This window comes from Mesoplodon bidens (assembly GCF_964165515.1).
Source record: "Mesoplodon bidens genome assembly, chromosome: 2".
Lineage (NCBI taxonomy): Eukaryota > Metazoa > Chordata > Mammalia > Artiodactyla > Ziphiidae > Mesoplodon > Mesoplodon bidens.
Window position 1 is genome coordinate 37,976,864 of NC_138177.1, and position 25,514 is coordinate 38,002,377.

General features: G+C 35.8%; 1 protein-coding gene across 5 annotated transcripts in view; it reads right to left on the reverse strand.

Annotated features, from left to right (window-relative positions):
• The window catches only part of ACBD6 (acyl-CoA binding domain containing 6), a 227,947-nt gene that overhangs the window by 139,347 nt on the left and 63,086 nt on the right, over window positions 1-25,514 (reverse strand). For 3 of the 5 annotated variants that reach the window (XR_014014367.1, XM_081223490.1, XM_081223491.1), the window contains exon 5: window positions 12,606-12,711. The exons of the other annotated variants lie outside the window; for them this stretch is intronic. Coding sequence is in view for 2 of the 3 variants with exons in the window: in XM_081223490.1 (XP_081079616.1) it covers window positions 12,606-12,711 (106 nt within the window). In the remaining variant the exon portion in view is untranslated. The remainder of the gene's footprint in view (window positions 1-12,605; window positions 12,712-25,514) is intronic. 5 annotated transcript variants of the gene reach the window in all.

Consider the following 25,514-nt stretch of genomic DNA (forward strand, 5'->3'; position numbering starts at 1 on the left):
GATAAAGTAAATCAGGCTTTGGAATTTTTGCCTTCAAATATCCTGCATTTAAATGAACAAAGATCAGCACAGCCAGATATCTGAATGTGATAACTCTTTACTTCTTCAAATTGTAGAGTTCCTGTAAACATACTCTAATTTAAGATTATTAGTTCAAGTAATAAATAACCAGTAATTTGCAGAGATACTATCCTCATAATCCCTACTGATAAAATCAGTAAATAAACACCTGTGGTTTCTTTCCTTTCTCTTTGTTAGCCATAAACATATATGGACCAGTAAAATGCAATTATTAAATTTATTAAATTAGTTTAGATACAGGTTTCCATAATTTCTCTTCCAGAAGGAAAACCATCAATTAGGTGCACATTAAATTTATATTTGCTTAAAGATTTTATACAAACTTATGAGATATTTTACCTATTTTTAGATATAATTGTTTTATCTTCTATGAATGATATAATCTCTTACAAATTTTCAAGTTAAATTTATTTTTACTGTTACCACAAAAGCTGACAATTGTTTGTTTGCTTCTAGTTTTGATAACTTCTGAAAGAATATCGCAGAACTATTTGGGACATTTGTGGGGAAAGCCATCATTAAAAGGAATCTTTGTTAGGCCAGCAGAAGACCACAAGCACTGTTTCGAGAGCTCTGGATAAATTCTGGAATTCAAACACAGTAAAACACAGTGGGGAAGAAAGAGTTCCCATCTGTTAACCAAGGGTGCAAATACCGTTTTACCTCAGACAGATGAATGACTCTAAAGTGCTTGGAAAGTGCAGGGTGGCAGCTAACCTATTAAGTGGTATTACTTTCATACCTTCTGGAAAATACAGAGTGAGTCTTAATATTTTATATGCTTCTTTGATATCCTTGGTTACTTGTTCTTAAACCATGTAGAATTTTTAAAAATTAGATTTTCTCCTGGATATCACAAATTAAATGAAAAGAGATGGTATTATAAAATGACTCGATATTCTTAGGGTATTTTGAGAACAGATACAAACAAAGCATGTACACCATATATACAGTAGACAAAAACATGGCAAAGTTGGTATGTTTAAATTTGGTAAGAGTTGCCATTCTATCAAAGATGGCATGGTATAGTACTGTCTAATTACTAAGTGAAATACTACAAATAGGTTGACTTGAATTCCTCTCTCCAAAAAATTGGGTTTCAATTTACAATTGATTGACTTCAGCTACCAATAACCTGTAGCGTCTCTGCCTCCTCTCTCCTATCCCTATCTTCTACCCTTTGCTGCTGCCAGTGTAGCAGCTGGCTACAGTGAGAACTCCCCCACCTGCAACCACCAGAAACTACACAAAGCCTCCTACTTCCACCCACCTCTCATTAGTGAACCAACAATGTTCTTTCAAAAACTCAGACAGCAGTAGGATTGGGTGGCAGTTTATGATCTCAAGATGTGGCTAGCATGGAAGCTAACACACATTTAAAATAAGTGAATACTTGATCTCCTTCACTGGCTAAGATCTAAGGTAAAAGGAAATGGTATTGCTGAGCTATCAGGGAATTCAGAAGGATTTTAAATACACTACTTTAGAAACTCCCTCTATAAGCATTTACTAAGCCATAATGTTAGTAACTAAAGGGTTAAGGAGTAAGCAAGGGAGATATTACTTCATCCTGTATAAAATAATAAGTAATCCAGTGATAATAATAAGGTAGCCAGGTGTCCATCGGAAGATAATGGATAAATACACTACGATGAATTCATATTCATACAATGGAATATTAGTCAACAATGTAAAGGAAGGAAATACTGATCTATATGACAATATCAATGAACTTCAAAAACACTATGCTAAATGAAAGAAGCCTTACACAAAAAAGTACATATTATGATTCCATCTATATAAAGTTCTAGAACAGGCAAAACCAATCTATGGTAGAAGGATTATCAGAACAGTGGTTACCATTGTACGATTAGGAGAAAGAACTACCTGGGATGGGGCATGAGGGAATTTTCTGGGGTGACAGTAACGTTCTATATCTTGACAGGAGTTTTGATTACATAGGTATGTGCATTTGTCAAAATTAATTGAATGTGCACTTCAGATTTGTGCATTTCATTGTATATATACATGTTACCTTAAAAGAAGAACCAAACTAATACTGAACTCTAGTTAACGATATGTATGATGAAGCATTTAGAAGAAAATTTATTGCCTATAAAATACTCTGAAATGCATCAAAAACATAGATCAATTGATGGATGGATAGAGAAACGGCTAGATATTGATAAAGCAAACATAGTAAAATAACTAGTGGTAGAATCTAGTGGTAGGGATATAGATGTTCACTGTAAAATTCTTTCAACTTTCCTGTATGTTTACAAATTTTCATAATAAAGTGTTGGAAAAAAACAAAAACTTGCACACCCACACTCACAGCCGCATTATTCACAATAGCCAAAATATGAAAGCAACCCAACTGTCCACAGATGGATATTTAGATAAACAAAATGCAATATATACATACAAATATCATTCGTTTTTAAAAAGGAAGGAAACTTTGACATGTTATAACATGGACGAACCTTGAAGACATTATGCTAACTGAAATAAGCCAGTCTCAAGAGAGCTTGTGTATGATTGTATGATTCCATTTACACGAAGTACCTAGAGTAGTCAGATTCATAGACACAGAAAGTAGAATGGTGGCTGCCAGGGGCTGTGGGAAGGGGAGGAATGAGGAGTTAGTGTTTAACAGGTCCAGAATTTCAGTTGGGGAAGATGAAAAAGTTCTGGAGATACACGGTGGTGATGGTTAAACAATGTAAAAGTATTTAATGACACAGAACTGTACACTTGAAAATGGTTAAATCTGTGAATTTTGTTATGTATATTTTACCATGACAAAAAAATTTTTAAAAAGTATGCTGCCAAAGCTCATAAGATTTAAATGACTTTCACTATTTTCTCATTCTGCATTAAGTACGAGTTTCTGGTGTAAAGTATTACCATAGGCTTGATTTTTAAATGGTGCTGCCTGTATTAATACAAATGAGCATAATTTGACAGTTCAGAATGCATTTCTCAATTATTAGTGTGAATAAACAAAGTTCCTTCAAATTAATATGTTTATCAACTACATAACCAAACTAGCATATACTCAAGTGTAGAAAGTTATTTAAGAGGATGAATTTTTTCCTTCCTTTCTTAAATAGAAGCATAAATTGAGCCTTAGTACACTGACTCTGCCTCTTAAACCTTTTGCTTCTTTGTTAGGTTAGTACTGTCAGTTTTGCCAGATTTTGCAGCAGTTTCTCAAGCCAAAAGCATGTAAACTGTATTCTGACATGAGCCACCTATTTAAAACAAAGCAAGTACAGAAAGGAATGGAGTCAAGAGAAAGGTGATCTTCTTCAAAGTATTTGAAAGAATCAATAAACATATGGAAAATGGTATAAAATTAGACCTTCAAAAGGACAGAAAGAACTTAACTAAAGAAGTAGCTCAATAAAAGAGGAATTTTTGAGTGTATTAGACAAAAATCTATGGAAAAACCAATGAATTGTATGAATGCTTCTGGGGGGAGTGATGATACTGCACTGGAATAATGTCATCTAATTCATTCAAATATTATTATATTGCTACATTTGTTCTAAAACAAATTTAAATTAATGTAAAAGTTTAAAATACTATTTAAGGGACTTCCCTGGTGGCACAGTGGTTAAGAATCCGCCTGCCAATGCAGGGGACATGAGTTCAAGCCCTGGTCTGGGAAGATCCCATGTGCCACGGAGCAACTAAGCCCGTGCACCACAACTACTGAGCCTGCGCTCTAGAGCCCGTGCGCCACAACTACTGAGCCCGTGTGCCACAACTACTGAAGCCCACGCACCTAGAACCCGTGCTCCGCAACAAGAGAAGACACCGCAATGAGAAGCTTGCCCACCACAATGAAGACCCAACACAGCCAAAAATAAATTAATTAGAAATAAATAAAATATTATTTAAATATCACTAAGAAGCATGTATTCAGTGTCTACTGTATATGGCACTGATCTGAGAAATAAACTGTGTGACAAGAATTATACAGACATAATATGTGCCTGATGATTGATAAGAAATATTCTGTTCATATATTAAGTATACTTTATAAATTATTTAAATCATCCAAGATATTTTCTTGGAAGAGCTATAAGTATGTGGCATGTGTGAAGAGTTATATTAACTGACTCAAAAAATAAAAATTGAAGCACCATTTTAAAAAATGTATAAGCTTTTAGATCTTCACATTTCTCTTCATATTATCTACACCTCAATTTCCAAACATTTCTGCAAATGATTAAAAAATTTAATAGAAGCTGTAATTTAAATAAAAAATGAGTACATAGAACACCATGATGCTATAAACTTGGAACCTATAGCGTCCTGAATAGTAAGTATATCTACAAAACTTTTTTCTATTACATGAAATATAGACAGCATCCTAATTACCATATCAGTAGGAAACACCACATAATTTTCTCAAATTAGAAATATATGCCTTACTATATTTGTAGCAATTACAACTTAAATAAAAGATACACACCAGGAACTATACTTGTGTATAATAAAATAACTTCATTATAGAATAGGAATATTTTATTTAAAAGGCATTTTATATATATATATATGTTCATGTGCTATGATACCTATAGATTCAAATCTAAGCATTTTAGGCAATATAATAATTATGTTTATTTCAATATGTGGGAGTGCAAATGTGGCTTATCATGTTATGACTATAATTAAATTTCTCTATGTGCTCACAAAAAATTTTAAGTGAAATAAATGTAATTTTTAATCATCTCAGGGAAAGACTGAAATTGGGCTGAATCTGCTGAATGAACATTTTAAATAAAGTCGTATTCCATTCCAAAGAATCTTAGGCAATCAGTAGTGAAATAACTCAAGCTCAAATATTAGACAAACACCTAGAAGACCATGTTCTTTCAAAATTGTAATTGTTACCCAACTTATTAGAGTAGGGAAATGTCTTTTTAGCTAGCAACTTAACTTTGAGATTATATACTTTTAATCCATCATCAAAGCTTGCAAACTTGTTTTATTTGCTAGAGCTTTAAGTGTCATGAAGCAGTACCCTTTATTTTATTTAGGATGTTAATTTTAAGCTCCCACCTCCCTCACGTTCTTAAATTAATTCATACAAATCCCTGATTAATAATAAAAGGACTTGCCATCAGTATTTAGAGCCCAGCCCGAGTTGTCATGGCTGAAAGGGCAGAAATCTGCTTGGAGCAATGAGAGAACCCAACTGAATTCTGGGCGTCTCAGTCTATGAATGTGTAAGCACTTCATCTGTTCATGGAAACACAAGTGTTCTGGCAGACTTGGGGGAAAGGCAGCTGCATGGGTAACAAACTGGAAGACCTGGGAAACCGTACTGTATCAAAGTCACTAAATGACAGAAGCAAGATATTTTACAAGTGTTACTTTTATTTTCACATAAAAATGGTGTTGTTTAGTGTAAGCTATTTGAGTTCTAGACATTTATTTTATCCCTATCATTGCTGCCCAATGATCCCTGCAGAGGTCACAGGTGGATTTGACTATTTTATAAAAGAAATTGTTGCAAATCAGAGCACAACAGTAGCAGGGTCGACTGGAAATTGATTATCCTTCTTAAATCCAGTGGTGAAAAGAACACTCTCTCAGACCTGCATTTCCACTTAGCAGTTGTATGTACTCGAACAAGTAATGTGTACATCTCTGAAATAGTTCCTGTCTGTGAACTAAGGATAACATCTACCTTACAGGGCTGTTATAAAGACAACACGGTAATAAGTGAAAGTACCTTACAGAGTTGTAAATATGGGGAAAGTACTCTGTAAACTATAACCCACACTGTATAAAATAGTATTATTTGAAAGATGGAGAATTCTAACAGGGATAATATAGTACATACACAATCATTTCCAGTGAAAAAGTGACCTTGAAAAGTTAAGTGGGCTTTTCGTTTCCAGTTCCATATATAAGGAGCTAGGAAGTTGCCACTCCATCCTAACAACAAACAAAAAAGCTGAAGAGACTGAAAAATCAACAATTCTTAGATCCATAAGAAAGGGAAAGACACAGGGCAAACCACTGCCCCTGAGACTAGAGAGACAAATAGGTGAATTCGACATCCTGGAGCAGAGCCTCACAAGTGGAAACCACTCGGGGAACCAGAGCCAGGTAGGAAAACCTGACTGTAATTAATGAATTGCTGGAGGCACAGTGCAGACAACTCTGAGGGTTAAAAACTCCAAGGGCATCTACTCAACCCCTCTATCTGCAACCCCCCAATAGTGTGAGATTTACGTCTAGGAGCTTGACGAGGTTCCCACAATAAATGTCAGAGAAACATCCCCTCATGCTTCTGGCAGGGGGAGGGGAAATTAACCATTCTGAAATATGCCAAAGCACTCTGTTGTTCTCAAAACCGCCTGCCTTCAGGGGAAACTGGTTAACCAGCACCTAACCTGTTGGGGTATTACCAGAGCCTAACTGACCTGGGGGAAGGGAAATACCCAACTCCAGTCCACTCCAGCCATTCCGCCCCATCTAAAGGGGGAGGAAAAAAAAATGAGAAACATTTGTGAGATTCCCAGTCCAGAGGCATAGGCTCACTACAAAACTGAGACCGAACCATAGGACCATAGAACACTTTCTCTCCCCAACACCTCACCACCACATTACTAAGAGCTTATTTATAGCAGTTCCTTTTATCTGATATATCAAGTCCAGCTATCAGTAAAAATTACAAAACCAAAAGGCAAAAAATCCACAATCCGAAGAAACAGAGTAAGCATCAGAATGAAACAGGGCAGAGATGTTGGAATTATCAGGTTGAGAATTTAAAACAACTATGATTAATATGCTAAGGGCTCTAATGAATAAAGCAGGCACCACGCAAGAACAGACAGACAATGTAAGCAGAGAAATGGAAATCCTAATAACCAAAAAGAAATGATAGAGATAAAAAAACCACTGTAACAGAAATTTTAAAAATGCCTGTGATGGGCTTATTAGTATACCAGACATGGCTGAAGAAAGAATCTCTGAGTTGGAAGATGTATCAATAGAATCCTTGAAAACTGAAAAGTGAAGAGAACAAAGACTGGGGGAAAAAAAAAAAGAAAACCCAGAACAGAATATCCAAGGGCTATGGGACAAATACAAAAGATACAATGTATGCATAATGGGGATACCAGAAGGAGAAGAAACAGAGAAAGGAACAGAAGAATACCTGAAACAATGACTGAATTTCCTCAAATTAATGCTAGACACCAAGCCACATATCCAGGAAGCTCAGAGAACACCAAGCAAAATAAATGCTTCAAAAACTACACTAGGCATATCATTTTCAAATTACAGAAAGTCAAAGATAAAGAAAAATCCTGAAAGAAGCCAGAGGACAAAAAAAAAAAAATATTGCTTACAGAGAAACAAAGATAAGAATTACATCAGACTTCTCCTCAGAAACCATGCGAGAAGAGAGTGGAGTGACATATTTAAACTGTTGAGGAAAAACCCCTGCTAACCTAGAACTCTGTATCCTGAGAAATTATCCTTCAAAAGTGAAGAAGAAATAAAGACTTTCTCAAACAAATATTGAGGAAATCTGTTGCCAATACACCTCCCTTGCAAGAAATGTTAAAAGAAATTCTTCAGAGAGAAGGAAAATAATGTAGGTCAGAAACTGATCTACATAAAGAAAGAAGGAGCATCAAAGCAGGAATAGTGAAGGTACAATAAAACTTTTATTTTTCTTACTCTTAATTGATCTAAGATAACAGTTTGTTCAAAATAATAGCAACAATGTATTTGATTATAAATGCTTATGTATCATATATATCTTACGTGTGTACTAATATACAAACACGCATATATAGTATGCATATATACGTGCTTATGTATGCTTTTATGTAAGTGAAATGAGTGACAGAAATGATACAAGGGACAGGAGGGAGGAATTAGGAATATTTTGTTTTTATAAGGCACTCATGCTACCCATGATGGTATCATGTTATTTGAAAGTGGACTTAGATTAGTTATAAATGTATATTGCAAACTCTAGGACAACCACTATAAAAGGTCAAAAAAAAGCATAACTGATATGCTAAGAAAGGAAGGAAAATGGAATCATATTAAATGCTCAATTAAAACCACAAAAGGCAGAAAAAGAGTGGAAGACAAAAACAGGAATAAAGAATAAGGGCAACATATAGAAAACAGTAACAAAGATGGTAAATATTAAGCCAACTATATTAGTAATCACTTTGAATGTCAATGGCCTAAGTGTACCAATTGAAAGACAGATTGTCAGAGTGGATCAAAAACACAACCCAGGGCGGCTTCCCTGGTGGCGCAGTGGTTGAGAGTCCGCCTGCCGATGCAGGGGACACGGGTTCGTGCCCCGGTCCGGGAAGATCCCACATGCTGCGGAGCGGCTGGGCCCGTGAGCCATGGCCGCTGAGCCTGCGCGTCTGGAGCCTGTGCTCCGCAACGGGAGAGGCCACAGCAGTGAGAGGCCCACATACCGCAAAAAAAAAAAAAAAAAACCACAACCCAACAATATGCTGTCTATAAAAAACCTACTTGAAATATATAGGCACATATAGATTAAAAGTAAATGGATGGACAAAAAAATACCATGCTAACACACAATAGGAAAACAGGATTAGCTATATTAATTTCAGTCAGAGCAAACTTCAAAGTAAGTAAAGTTATGAGGGATAAAGAAGGGTATTACATAATGATAAAGAGGTCAATTCTCCAAGAACATGTAACTATTCTTAACGTGTATGTACCTAACAAAAGAGCATCATTCATGGATGGTAGGAATACAAGATGGCACAGCCATTTTGGAAGACAATTTGGTGGTTTCTTAATAAACTAAACACACTCTTACCACATCATCTACAAATTGTACTCTTTGTTATTTACCCAAAGGAACTGAAAACTTACGTCTACACAAAACGTGCCCATGGATGTTTATAGCAGCTTTATTCATAATTGCCAATACTCAGAGGCAACCAAGAAAAATCCTCAAGAGGTGAATGGATAAATAAACTGTGGTACGTCTAGACAATGGAATATTATTCGGTGCTGAAAGGAAATGAGCTCTCAAGCCATCAGAGGATATGGAGGAAACTCAAATGCATATTACTAAGTGAAAGAAGCCAATCTGAAAAGACTACATACTGCACGATTCCAACTATATGGTCTTCTGGAAAAGGCAAAACTATGGAGATAACCAAAAGGTCAGTGGTTGCCAGGGGAGTGGGGGATATGAATATTCAGAGCACATCGGATTTTTAGGGCAGTGAAAAGAGTCTGTATGATACTGTAATGATGAATATTTCATTACACATTTGTCCAAATACATAGAATATACAACACCAAGAGGAACCCTAAAGTAAATTATGGACTTTGGATGATAATGATATCTCAATGTAGGTTCATCCTTGGTTTAAAAAAAAAAATACCATGTTAATAATGTTGGGTCTTATGGGAAGGGAAATCTCTGTACCTTCCTCTCAAATTTATTATAAAACCTAAAACTGCTCTGCTCTTAAAAAAAAAAAGTCTTTACCAAAAAAAGTTGTGGTTTCTTCATTTCTTCATTATATCATCATCCTTCATTCATATTATTCTCTAAGGATAATCAAGACAGCTAACATTTGAGTGCTTGGCATGTGTGTTTCAGGTACTGTTTGAGTGCCTTATATATAATACTCAAAACAATTCTGACACAGGTACTATTATTATTCCCATTTTACACATTAGGAAACTGAGACAGAATAAACTTGACGAAGGTCATATAGCCAGGAAGTGACAGTGCTAGCACTCAGACCCAGGTAGTCCAGCTCATCACCATTATACTATGCTGCTTCTGCTTATTCATTCATTCAATCATTCATTCACTCATAGTTCATCAAGTCTTTACTGAGCATATGGAGCTCTGATAGAAACATTTTCAACAAGGAAGATCTCAAAACATTTACCCAGGAAGCTACTAAAGGAAATGCTCCTTCAAAACCAGGAAATAAATAAAAGAGGACGCTACTGGAGGAGACACTCCATCAAAACACAGAAGTAAACAATAAAAGATGAAGACCTGGGATCCAGAAAACAGAAAAATCCAGGAAAAGGGGGAAGAGAATTCCAAAGACAGTGGTAAAGCATAATCCCAGAATGACATCTATGCAAGAGGCCTAGAGAACAACCAGTCCAGTTTAGAGATGAAGAAGGAAGGAGGGTTCCAGAGGGATATTGCTAAAAAAAACATGGGATTGATTATCTGATGTGCTTGACTGAACAGGGAAGACCTCTACTGGGCAATTTGAGGAAAGAATTGCAATAGGAACATAGAAAACCAAGAAAAAAAAAAGAGGCCATTATTAACCTTAAGAAAAACAAAATGTCGGGCTTCCCTGGTGGCGCAGTGGTTGAGAGTTCGCCTGCCGAAGCAGGGGACACGGGCTCGTGCCCCAGTCCGGGAGGATCCCACGTGCCGCAGAGCGGCTGGGCGCTGAGCCTGCGCGTCCGGAGCCTGTGCTCCGCAACGGGAGAAGCCACAACAGTGAGAGGCCCGCGTACCGCAAAAAAAAAAAAAAAGAAAAAAAGAAAAACAAAATGTTGTACCATGGTATGTAGATTGCATTATTCATAATTATATAATTTATTCATTCCCTTTCCACCCTTGCCTTGCTTCCCTGCAATCAGAGCAGACTTCCTACTATAGTGACCTGGGGCTTGGCCTTGTGACTTGTTTTAGACAAAGGAATGTGAGTAGATGTGACACATGCTACATCCAAGGAAAGCTTTAAATGTATTTGTGGGGTCTGGTTCTGTCTGCCTTTATTGTCTGCCCCATATAGGGTCTATCCATTGGGATTAGATCTTAGAATGAGAAGACATATGAAATCGAGATGAACTGAGCACAAACAAGGCTAGTAGAAGCCAGCAGAGTCTCAACTGGTTCCAAGGCTTTTGAAATATGAGCAAGAAATAAATGTTGTTAGCCACTGAAATTTGGGGTTTTGTTTGTTTTGTTTTTGCTAGAGCAAAAGCTGACTAATACACATAGTACAGTCCATAGCTCAGCAACAAACAGTGTTTACATAGTCATAATAATATAGTTACATTATAATCATAATTGACTATATTACATTATTAATTATAGTATAATCTGTAATAATAATAAAAACACTGATATAACAGAGATGCAATCAGAAAACTGACACTAAAAATTGTGATATAACTATTTTAAGAGGGTGGGGAGAGAGAGGGGGAAGATGAGTAAAAGAGCTAAATCCTAATAGAAGAAAATCAATAATGTTTAGACTTGGAAAATCAAGAGATACAAGTATATTATTTAGAATTAGGTAGGTAAATTGCAAATGAAACAACTAAAAGCACTGAAAGTTTTTGCCTCAAGGGAGTTAGAATCAAATGTGAGAAGGATGCAGATAAGGGAGTACATTTTTTGTTGTAAGACTTATAGTACTATTTGATTTCCTTTGAACGATCTACATGTATTAACTTCATAAAAATCTTAACTCATGAGCACAAACATTAAAAACGACAATAAAATCAAGAGAAGCAATTGTGCCTGACTGACTAAAATAAAATGTATTCTGATCCTGAAAGGCAAAAAAAAACCCAAGTGGGAATCAGAAGAGCCGGTGTTACTGTTTCACAATCTGGCTTCCACTTTTCTCTAGCGACATCTTTCTTGACTCCTTTCATTATTTATAGGAGAACAAACTTTACTACAGAATTACAGTCTTACATTTTCAGTTCCAGATGTCACTGAAAATATATTATAGGAAAGATGCTGCCTAAAAGTGAGATAATATTAAGGGCTAACCTGTATAGAGAGCCCTCAATTCATACAGAAGTTGATCATCTACGATCACTGCATGTCCTCTTCCTAACAATTGCCACCTTCTGGTCATTTTGATTATCTTCACTGCATTATCAAAGAATGAGAAAAATGACTAAAAGTGATTAATAAATTTTGCTCCTTTTTAAACAACTATAATTCAGGGACAGTTTAAGCTCAATGTGTGAACAGTTTTATTCACAAAATAAATAAATTAATAAGTAATATATTTTACAAAATAATTTAGTATAGGATCCCTTTAAATAGCAGGCCTGCATTTAAATGATTGGATTTACCAAAATTTTGACAGTTTCTAGAAATACAGTTACTGGGCAAAGGACAATATACTTGTTTCAGGTATAATGATAGAAGATACTAAAGCTATTTATAAATATTTTAATATTACCTATAGATTTCACATAAATATGTTAATAGTCTCTCCCTTTAACATGAACAAATATAAGTTATTTTCCTGCTACAAGTTTCAGCTAGTAACTTCTATAATGGACAGAAATATGATGGATACAGACACAGAAAGTATCTTAACTGGGTGACACCATCTCATTTAGATATTCTGATATACTCTTAACCATAATGTGGTTTGAGTTGTAGTTCAGAGGCCTGCTGTGTAGAAAAAAAGCACTGGGGAAGAACAACAAAGCATAAGAAAATAATTAACAGGGCATGTTCTTCATACCTCTTCATCTTTCATATTCACATCCACGTTTTTTGATTTGAAGACTTTGGTTATATGGTCAATGTTGTTTTCCCTGCAGTAGTCAAATATGTTTTTGTCTTCTTCCCTAATTAGAGTAAAAAAAAAAGAGAGTGTCTGTCTTACTAGGTAATACATAAAAGTTACATATTTTTAATACAATCTGTTTGCTGCAAACATTAATAGAATCTGTTTTTATAAAGAATTTTACATGAACAATAGTGGATTTTCAGTAAGACGTAATACATCCCATCTCTGAAAAGACTAAAGTTCCTAGCAACTATAATTATAGAGAAGAGCTTCATCTGCTTTAACAAGTTACACTAGGACACTAATATAACATCTTGAGTAGATTTTCTCAGTGCTCTTTTTCTCCCCAGTTACTTTGATACACTGACAGGCACATATATCATCTGACTCAGAATTTTCAACTGTAGCACTGCAGTGAGAAGGTCATTTACTATTGCCTGTATAGAGGTAGCAAAAGATCAGGACATAGCTTACTACTTCTCTTACAGAATAACAGAATGATAAGTTGGTTGCTATCCAAGTTTTTAAGAAATTACACACACAACACGAACGTATATATACACACACCAAAGTAATTTTCTTAAGGGAAAGATAATTAGAGCATCACAAAATTCAGAAGTCCTTCATGAGATAATAAAAATAAAGACTAGGAAGCACAGTATGTACTCAGCACTGTTCTAAGCATATCAATGTACTAATTCACTTAATCTTATCCAACAGCTGCTTCACTTCACAGATAAAGAAACAGGTAAGGAGAGGTTATATGACCTATCAAATGGCATCACATTTATCAAGGGTAGAATAAGAGCTAGAACTCACTCAGATCAACTGATTTTGCATATAGTCCATTTTTCTATTATATCAAGCTACATCTCAATTAGTAAGCTGTAGTCTCTTCCAGAATCTAAAGCAGAAGTTCTTAACATGAGGTCTCTAAAATAGTATACAGAATTATCTGTGCAAACGCATAATGCATTTTTCTGACTGTGTTGGCAGTGGGTAGGTGGGGAAGGGGGAGGTAGCTTCAGTGAGGTTCTCAAAAGGATATGTGATTCCCAAAAGATCAGTAATTTGGAATATTAATAATGAAACTCTTCTACATTTTCTAAACAGGCATAAAACAATGCAATTTGAGTTTCAAACATTATAACTAGTATGTTCTACAACCTGTAAGGCCATAGCTTCCATTCATCAGAAAAAAAGCATCTGACCATAGGAGTCCTTCTATCTTAAAAGCCAATACCTTATACCCTATAAAAAGTTATTTCTAGGGGGCTTCCCTGGTGGCACAGTGGTTGAGAGTCCGCCTGCCGATGCAGGGGACATGAGTTTGTGCCCTGGTCCGGGAAGATCCCACATGCCATGGAGCGGCTGGGCCCATGAGCCATGGCCGCTGAGCCTGTGTGTCCGGAGCCTGTCTAGTCAGAAGTAATTAACTTAAAACACACTACTTTGGCATTAACAGTCTAAGCCTTCCTTATGCATGTCATGTATTTAACTGAGCACCTACTACATGCAAGGCACTGGACAAGATTCTGTTGATAATAGATGATAAGGATAAGCAAGAAACTTTGCATTCAATACATGTACTGTATGGTGAGATGATAAAAATCTATATACCATTAACATAAGGTAAAATTGGATCTTTAAAAAGGCCTATCAGAATACAGAGGAGAAACAGCCTGCTTCAAGCTGGAGAAAATGAGCTAAGTTTCCAGGAAAAAAATCATGTTTTAAAAAAAAATAGGGTCTCTTGAAAATGTTCATTTGCAAAAGAGAAAATGCTTTTTCAGATCACTTATTCTGGAAGAAAATAGTGAAGTCTGAGGCCAAAACCCCTGAAAGGAGAAGTCTGATTTTTTAAATTAAGTCTGCATATAATGGTATTTTAGCTATATTTAACTATCACAAAAAATACTTTCTATGAAAAAGTGCATTCAGCATTCTGACTTGGGAAAGAGAGGGACCTATTTTCCTTCAATACAATAACAGAGACCCCTCTAATTCAAGAGGCAGAAACTTCAACTGTGAGAGAAAGTATTGCGTCATTTTAAGTCATAATAAAAAATACACTACTCACCAATTGTTTTGGATTTGAAAATAATGGGGAGTTGGTGGTGGGGCACAGAAAGGAAAAGTATGGAGGATCCTTGGGATGTAGGTTACCCATACCCAGTAAAATGCAAGAATAATTCAGAGATCTTCTGTGTGGTCCTTTTTCCTTAATTCCAAATGTGCATGTACATGTATGCCATAAGCAGTATTATTTAAAATGTTTATATTGCTTAATATATTCTCAATGTTTCTTATATGTATCATTTATATCAATTATTTTGTTTTGGTATGTGAATTTTTTGGAGGTCGGGGCATTTTTTCATCTGTATACCTGCTTTTCAACTGCAGTTTATCATTGCTAAGTATGTTAGGCACATAGAGGTATTTATAAAATACTTCAGGGTAGGGTACACAATGTAAATTAAATATAATATGGGAAAGTCAATAAAAGTTACCACAAATGTGCTGCAAAGCTGTGTGGCTAATATTAAAAAATATTAGGTGATAATCTTGGGCTTAGTTGTTCAATATAGTTATCTATCCCCACTTCAAGGTTTGACTATCTTACTTGCCAGCAACCAAGCTGTCTTTATACAATGTCACCACCTAGTGGCCAAAATGGAGAAACGTCTGGAGTAACATCTTTCCGTTATCTCCTTTCTTGCCCCCAACAAGATTATGTACAATATACAAATCAAATTCTGTCTTTTCCCCTCTGTATTTCCCAGTTAATACAGTCTTCCACAGGCAATTTTTCTCTGTATATCTATACTTAAATGAAACAACAGGTGCAAACAAATTCAACCATTACCAAATATAAAAGAGCCGTAATAAATGTTAGTGCCCTTCTACATCTTCTCACTTTATCTTCCTTTCTCTTTTGATTCTTACCCGGTTATCTTTTTCCTGCTCTCTGATGAATGTGAGTGACAAAATTATCACATCCACTCTCTACAGATGAGTCTGAATTATTTTCATGATGCTACCCTCAAGAATGTCCCATATTATCATAGCACAGGACTCTCTTTAGATTCCTCCGAATTGCCTAGAATTGACAGAAAATACATTTGTCTGAATGGAAAAAACCACTGGCTTTCTTTGAAATTCTTTTGAAATATAAGGGCACACACTTGTGGAAGAGAGGGATGGTGCTTAAGTATAGCTGTCTTTCATGAGAATCACGGGAAGAAGAGATTCTTGCCCACTCCTAAAAATGCTATCTGCATCACTTTCTACAACGACTGCATTTTCCTGTCAAAAGACTATTTCAGAGGGTTAGCCCTCTAAAGATGGCAAGCCATCTAAAGTCCATTTAACTACTTTTCATCTACCTCACAGAATTAAAAAACACATTTATGGGGCTAGCTCAGAAATCTAACTATTTAATAGGCACATTCAGTAAATACTGCAATTCATGTATTTATCAAGCAACTGGCAATCAGATATAAAAATAGTATTCCAGTAAATAGACAAAGAAAAAGTATTTATTGAATGAATGAAAACACACAGAAGGGTAAGCCAATACTTACACAAATATAAACAAATGCCACAAATTCCTCAAATCAAAGAATGTACACCTGTGGGCTCTTGGGGTACAGAAAGACCCAAAAGAATATGCAGGAATGGAAAATTTTAAGAGAATCAATTTCAGCTAAACTAAATAAACACATTCTTTCCTAAATTGATCTACCTGAAAAAGTTCCTGTGGTAAATATTTCATTGCCATTCCCCTTTTCAACATTCCCGCTGCTCAACCATTCTACTAGTTCATAAAAGAAAAGCACATACCTCTCTCCATACTATGGTATACTTCTAGGAAACATAACCAAAAGACTTTACTAAGATTTAGCAAATGACTATTAATTAAATCTGTTACTCTTTTGCTTAAAAGTATTCTGTTTAACTAATATACAGTTGACCCTTGGACTGCCCCCCCCCAGGCAAAAATAACTGTTAATAGTTAATCCACCAATTAACTTTGCAGTCAGCCCACAGTATCTGGGGATTCAATCAACCGTGGATTGTGTAGTACTGTAGCACATATTTTGTGAAAAAATGTAAGTGAACACACGCAGGTCAAACTCATGTCATACAAGAGTTCATTGTGCTAGGAAAGGTTTGGGGAAAAAAATTAATCCCAGGCCGTACTTCCCCAAGATATAAATTGTCCACGGTACCAAATAAAGGGACAATTTCGGTGAAAAACTGGTTTTGGGAAGCCCTCCTACAACTAAGGTTAGAGGATGGAAGAGGTGAAATAAAACAAAAAAGACTTGATGCTAGGACTTCCCTGGTGGCGCAGTGGTTAAGAACCCACCTGCCAATGCAGGGGACATGGGTTCAATCCCTGGTCTGGAAGATCCCACAGGCCGCGGAGCAACTAAGCCCGTTCGCCACAAATATTGAGCCTGCGCTCTAGAGCCCATGAGCCACAACTACTGAAGCCCATGAGCCACAACTACTGAAGCTCACGTGCCTAGAGCCCGTGCGCCGCAACAAGAGAAGCCACTGCAATGAGAAGCCCGTGTCATTCACAATGAAGAGTAGCCCCCGCTCACCACAACTAGAGAAAGCCCGTGTGCAGCAATGAAGACCCAACGCAGCCAAAAATAAATAAAATAAAAAAAAAAGACGATGCTGAACTCTGTCTCATTCTAATAATATTCATCTGTTAAATAAACTATTTTGAACATTAAGACACATTTCCAATAAAATTTTAAGACACATTTCCAATAAAATTTTACTTATGTTTAATAATTATTTAACAAAATGTATAATGAATGTTGATCAGCGGTATAGAAATAATAGTTATAATTCAAATGAGAAAAATTTAATGCTTAAAGCCTCTGCATCACAGAAAATTAAAATTTTAACAATTCCAACTTAATACATATTTCTGTTGCAAAGAATTGATAGTGTACTAAGACTACACAAAAGTCTATTGCTTTAAAATAAAATTGTGTGGGAGAAGAATTAAAGGAGAAAAAGGAATGATGTAAAACTCCTAACTATTAAAGACCTTATTCTGTATTTTAAAATCAAGATCAGAATTTTATTTATTTTAATTAAACTTTCTATGTCAAGACAATTGAAACTTCATGTGCAGTTGTAAGAAATAATACAGAGAGCTGGTAGTATTTTCCCAGTTTCCCTCAATGGTAACATGTTGATGTGTTTTTAAAAATGGATTACATTATAGTATTTAGATCCTACTGGATATATCTAAAACAGTAATGTTTATTTTAAAATTCCATTTACAAAATGCCAGAAATTATGCCCTTTGCAATTATTTAAATTTTTTTTTTTTTTTTTTTTTTTTTTTTGCGGTACGCGGGCCTCTCACTGTTGTGGCCTCCTCCGCTGCGGAGCACAGGCTCCGGACGCGCAGGCCCAGCGGCCATGGCTCACGGGCCCAGCCACTCCACGGCATGTGGGATCCTCCCGGACCGGGGCACGAACCCGTGTCCCCTGCATCGGCAGGCGGACTCTCAACCACTGCGCCACCAGGGAAGCCCCCAATTATTTAAATTTTTAAATAAAAATTTTAGATGCTATCATAAAAATATAAAAGGGAAAATAGTCTTCCAAATTTTTCTTAGGAACTACATCAGCAAAGGTTTACAGATCACAAAGAACCTCCTTGGTACACTGCATATAACGTAAGTAACAAATGTTAGTAACAAATTATTTGGGGAACAGAATATTTATCCACCTTCCAAAACTTGGAGTAAAGGGTAGTAAAACTGTCCTCTTATTTAGCTAAACAAACTAAATAAAAGCTACTAATGAGAGGAGAAAAGAATGTCTCCTAGATAACCTGAACAGCTACTTGATTCAGACACTAACCTTAACACATCTAAAAAAACAAAACAGTGAGACAACTACCATGAGTAGGAGGTAGCAATGGTTAGCAATGAACCATAGGAGGAAGCAAAAATCTGTGAAGCCAATTTTGAACACTGCCCAAAAGAAACAATTAATCGAAGGCAAAAAGGCATTCTGAGCTATTTCTCTGCTGGGAGACAGTCTGTTCTAGAGGCATCATTAGGACTTTGACTAAAGCAAATCTAAAAATAATTCCCCTGGGCTTCCCTGATGGCGCAGTGGTTGAGAGTCCGCCTGCCAATGCAGGGGACATGGGTTCGTGCCCTGGTCCGGGAAGATCCCACATGCCGCGGAGCGGCTAGGCCCGTGAGCCATGGCTGCTGAGCCTGCGTGTCTGGAGCCTGTGCTCCGCAACGGGAGAGGCCACAACAGTGAGAGGTCCGCGTACCGCAAAAAAATTAAAAATAAATAAATAAATAAAAATAATTCCCCTTCTCTCACTCTATTTAACATTCACAAATGGTCACCTGACTGTCTTTCTGGGTTCCTCAATACTCAGACTGAGGGTACACAGGGTATCAAAGCATTTGGATCACTATAAAGATGTATATTGGTAAATAAATAAGCCATTTAGTTTACACATCAGTTTCAGATAAATTTTATTACTGCTACATTGTTTCTGAGGGTCTGGTCATCTATGTGCCTTTTATTTAGATCTTTGAGATTGAAGAATGGACCCTGATGTATGGTAAATTCACCAAAAACCCACTCTGTGAAGCTCCTTAGGAGCCAATCTTTCAAGGATGAAAGCCTGCACATGTCTTACAAAATTCAGCAGTACTGCTGGTGAATACTACTTCTTTGTAGGAATTTAAGTTCCTGATTTATTTGTTGGATGTGTGGCCAGAAGTTGTCAATCAGAAAGGTAAAGGGTTATTACTCTTCTGTTCAAATACAATGTTAGGAAACAATGATATCATCTCACTGATCTCATTTGACTATGATTTCCAACATCCTACTATGTACGCCAGATACAAAGCACAAAGCCTATTGTTGATTCTTTTTTATATAACCTTGATATACAGTTGGCCTTTGAACAATGTAGGTTTGAACTGTGCAGGTCCACTTATATGTGGATATTTTTCAATAGTAAATACTATAGTCCTACACGTTCTATGGTTGGTTGAATCCACGGATGCAGAGGAACTGTGGATATGGAGGGCCAACTATAAGTTATACTTGGATTAACCTGCACCTTGTTCAAGGATCAACTGTATAGATATATATAAAATCTTTATTTTATATATACACATATAAAATCTTTATATAATTTTTGATATGACTATAAACCATTAATATTTTAGAAGTTGAGATAAAATGTCTACAAAAAAATTAAGCTACCCTCTGTATTTAAAAAAAAAGCATGTTTTAATTTACAAATATAAAAAAAAATACAGGCATATTTTAATTTTACTTACAGCTGTTTCTCTCCCTGAAAGAATCTATTCTTACGCAAAGTTTTTTTGTTGTTGTTGTTGTTTTTTTTTGCGGTTCGTGGGCCTCTCACTGTTGTGGCCTCTCCCGTTGCGGAGCACAGGCTCCAGATGCGCAGGCTCAGCGGCCATGGCTCACGGGCCCAGCTGCTCTGCGGCATGTGGGATCTTCCTGGACTGGGGCACGAACCCGTGTCCCCTGCATTGGCAGGCAGACTCAACCACTGCGCCACCAGGGAAGCCCTTACTCAAAGGTTTTTAAGGAAGCTGGGGTAAGGAGCAAAACAGGTAAAGTCAACTCCTAACTTAAGGATTAAATAGTAGTCATAGTTGTCATACTTAGCATATTAAAAATCTCCACTTTTAATTAATATCTAATTAAAAGTTTAGATGTTAATATCACCTTGTAAAACACTGTTTTTGAGTCTCAATCTTATCAAAGACCATAAATGAGAGTCTATCCTATGACCCTCAGGTAAAATTTTACAAATAGCACCTCCTTTCTGAAACACTTTGGTCCTAAGTCCTAGAAGAGACAAAACACTGCTTCAGCAGTAACAATGCTCGAGAAGCCTAGCAATGAGATCAAAGCACTAAGAAAGTGCTTTATGTTGTTTGTTAAGTTGTTCTTAAAATAATTCTTGAAATCCTAGGTACCAAATAAACACCTAGAAATTGTTTACTAAGTTGGCATATTTCACTACCAACTTGGTAAACACATATTTTTTTCATATTTTAACATCTCTGATGGATCTTATAACCTTCAGCATCTTACAATTAATTAGTGACTTTTTTTTCTTAATGGTATTTAAATAATGGTGTTCTAAAACCAATGGTGTTTTAATCAGTAAAGTAATAAGGTAGGTTCCAAATACACAGTGACAAATGGACAAGTGAATGATTGAGAGAATTCATATATATTGAATCACAATCTTCCCACTCAGAGTGTTACTATATCTGCACTTGGTTTCAGACAGTTATAGGAAATAACCAGTTGGTTTTCCCACTTCCTATTATGTGGTAATGGCAACATTTTTCACCAAGTAATAACTATTTTCAGACTGGGTTGTATATGTAGTGTATTTAGTTCTAGGACCATAAAATTCTTAAAAGCCTCAAATAAAAAGTTCTATTTACTATCTTACTTATGTTGATAAGGGTCCCTTCAAATGAAACCACTTACATTTTAAAATATTTTTCTCATATTTTTTCAAACGAGCAATGACAAAGGAAAGATCAATGCCCCAGGTACTTCTTGTAGATAACTTGTTATACTGGAAAAGTTATTTAGGCATAATTTATAAAAACACTAGTTAGTAAAAATGCATTTTCACCTGTTAAAACCTGCTTAACTCTAAAAAAGTCGATTGAAAATTTCTGATACTCTAAATGTCCATGAGAAAAAACATAGTTCAGTTCTGATCAATCCCTCTAAAACCAGTGCCCACATCAGAAAAATCTATAGAATCCCTTGGCTACAGAGATGAGTTACATTCTCAACCATTAAGGTAAGTCTAAAATCAATAAAAACAATTAATCTAAGGGAAACATCATCATCAGTATATTGATAAATGAAAGACTACAGTCTCTAATTTTACCAGTGAAGCACATTTTTAAAAACACTAAATGGAAAAGAAATTTAATTAAAAATGTAAACTGAAGATACTCACTATATTAATATAATAACAACTATCAAATTCAATTTCAATAATTGGAGATTACAATGATTCCTCAAATATCTCAGAAGCAGTACAGTGTAGCAGTTAAGAGCAGAGTTACTAACCACGTGACCTTGGACAATTAACCTAACCTCTTTGAGTCTCAGTTTCCTCATCTGTAAAACAGGGATATTAATAATACCTACATCTCACAGGATCATTCTGAAGGTTAAGTGCAATAATATATATAACATATGTGGTATAGTTACTAGCATACAATAAATGGTCAATATATATTAGCTGACATTTCTATTACCTTAAGATTTTAACATATATTTTAAGCTGGAGTCATTTTTCATATTCATATAACACTCTCCATCAATTTACCTAACAAATATTAATTGGACCTTGAAGGAAATAAAAATAGGCCAGTTGGTTGGAACAGAGTGAACAAGTGGGGAGGGGGAAATTGGCATTAAATGAGACAATGAGGGGCCCTGCAAGACATGTTAAGGATTTTAAAATTCTATCCTAAGTGCTATGGGAAATCATTACAGGATTTTAAGCAGGAAAGTGCTATGAGATTTGAGTTATAAATCTGGGGAGGAGACAGAAAAGGAAGTGAGGAATCCAGTTTGCAAATCGTTCTGTAATGTCCTGGCCAAGAGAAGATGGCTGTTTAGAGTAGTGATGGTAATGCAAAAGGCATGATAGCAGTGATAATGAGAAGGAGATGAATTTGGATTATTTTGAACATGAAGAAACAGAATTTCTGATGTGTTAGGAGATGTGAGAGACAGAGAAGACCAATACGACATATAGACCTAGGAATGACGTACTTTACATGAAATACTGTTAAAAATACTTATCTAATGAATCTATAAAATTTTATAGGTAAAAATTTTAAAATAAAAAAACATGTAATTAATGTAATAATGCCTTTCTCACACAGAACTCAAACTTTAATAAACACCAGCATTTACTAATATATACAATGCAATCAGCAAAGACCTCATAAATTGAAAAGCAATGAAATAACCAAAATTTCTTGCTTTCAGCATTGAGAGAATAGCTGGTAACAATTCAATGGGAATTAAGAAGAAGACTTTGTCTATCACACAAAACTTACATCTTTGCTAACACTTTTAAAATATCTTTCTTTAAATATATCTGTAAAGCATTTTAATAGGAGGAAACATTTATATTATCTGTAACACATATAACCACCTTTTATTATAACATAGTATATCCATAACCATATGTGTCTTTATAATTGCACGTGCACGCATGCACGCACAGACACACACTAAACACTTAAACAAGACTAAGTGCCTAGCATTTCATAGGTACTATATACGGATAAGGATATAAGAAAGAGAGAAGGAAAAGATTAGGAGGGGTAAAATGAGGAAAAGGATGATGCGAAAGGACAAAGAAAGAAGAGAAGCAGAGACGAAGAGAAGATGATGGTTTTAGTTGATGAATGACCTCTTGTTCAGAAAGGGCTGTTGATCTGCAAACAGGTAGATTTGCCTATATGCTTGGTTGGCATCATGACGCTGAGCACACAGGAGCTAAATAAAGCACGCAAGAAAAGGGTGAATATGAGAGCCAGGAGACTCTTACAACAGTTATTGTTTATGTCAAGACCTGCTCATCCCAAGGGACCCATTTTCACATAATCTATAATTATCTCTTCGCTTTAATCGCCCTGTCATTCCTGAGGCTCTCATGGGCACTGGAAGAGGAAAAGCTCATTAACTAAACCTTTTCTCCTCTCTCCAGCCACCCATGGCTTTTAATTGCTTGGTGTGTTATTATCTAGGAGTGCAACTGGGATCATTTTCATAAGAAAGGGAGGTAGAGAGAAGGAAGGGAGCCATGAGTCCCTGAGGTATGCACCACAGACAAACCTTTGCTTTCTCAATTATTTATGCCAGCTGAGGTTTTACAGGCTGAATAAATCCATAACTCAAGTTCATTCTGAGCAGTCACATTCTCAAGGGGGAGTTGCCCACTTGCCTATACACACTTGTGCAGACCTCAAAGAATAACCAGAATGTAACAAGACATATGTCATCCATTTTATCACCTATCACCAAAGTGTTAACACAATGTTGATCATAGGCAACAAGGTGAAACAGGGAAGGATTTCACTACTACCAGCCAAACAGATGGACGGAAGCAGGATAATCTTTTTGGTGCTAAGGGCAGTGGTATCAATGGGACAGTAGTATCCCAGAGTGACTCAGCCTACTAAAAGCATAAAAATCCAAATACTCAACTTTTTAAATATAAAATATGTGTAATACATACTCTTGGTGTTTCAGAGTCTTAAATAGATTTGTTTAAAACAGGTTGTTAACAATGTGAAGCTTTGAATAAATAACTAAATGGAATTTTATACTATTTGATTCTATTAGTCACATTAAACCATGTAAACCAAAGCTATGTTGTAGCTTTTTCTCCAATCACATCTCTTTCAGGAAAATTTTAGAGTACAATTTATGTGTAAGTGACTGGCTTTTATGCTACTTTTATTTCAGTTCATATTTTCACCCAAAATACAAAATTAAAGCATAAAATTATCGCTTTCATTCTAGTTTTTTATACTTAACAGTTTACCATTTTATAATCAGGACTAGAGAGCAACCAGTGAAAAAATATTTCTAAAATATTTTCAAACTCTATTATGGTTTAAAAATTTTAACTTTATAAGTCAATGATGAAAGCATCTCTTTAAAATTCTACAGGCTCTTGTGTCTGACCACAGCAGTGACCTCTGGTATTTTCTGCCAAAACAGTTCATTTGTCTCACAGAACAACTAATCAATTCCAGAGTCCATCAATCACTTTAGTTGTATACTGGTCTGGTCTTGCTTAAAGAAGGTCCAGATGGCTGCCTGTGTAAGTGGGATTAATAAGATTCTGATAGATTACATAGCATCAAACTACAAAATATAACAGGGAAGATCAAATGTTTTTGCAGGGTGGGTTGGATACTGTACATGTTTCATTTGTTGTATTTTTAAATCATGTCCTAATTTCTCAATTTATGTGCCAAAGTCGAGGTGAAACCTTCTCAGTTATACAAGTCACTGAAAGTGATTCTCTGTTAAGTGAGTCAGTATATGTAGTACAGAAGCATTTGACTCTTTGCAAAGCCCTATACTTATTAACCAGAGCTTTTTCTGCCAGTCTGCAGTTTAAATGAAACACAACTGATCTCAAGACTAGAGTCACAAGATCTGTTACTCTCTTGTTTCTATAGTTCCAAACTCAGATCTAGTAGCATTGGTCTCCCTTCCTGGTTTGCCATTTTCTTCTGCAAAAGCAAACAACCTGTACCTAATTCCACAGTTAGGTGCTTTTAGCTCCCACCATCAGCCCTGTGCCCTGAGTCTCCACTGTGGGGACTCTACGCTTAGTAACAATACTAATAAAACTAATAGTTACAAAGTACCTTACTTTGTGCCACATACTATTCTAGGATGCCTGTGTATAAGTATTCATATAATCCACAAAAATGCTATATGAAAAAGCATAATATACTATAATCATCCCCATTTTATAGATAAGTAACTTGTCCAAGGTCACAGAGCTAATAAGAGATGGAACCACCATTTGAATTCCAGCAGGCTCCATAATTTCTTGTACTTAATTAGCCTCACCTTATATCTCCTCCATTATACTACAGAACAATTAACTAGCTTCAGAATGAGAAATTGGTGTCAGGGCTCTGGAATATTAACACAGAGATCTGTACCTATGACATTATATTGTCACTTTCTGTGAAAGAGTGGAAATAAAGGTCAGAACCAAAACAGTCA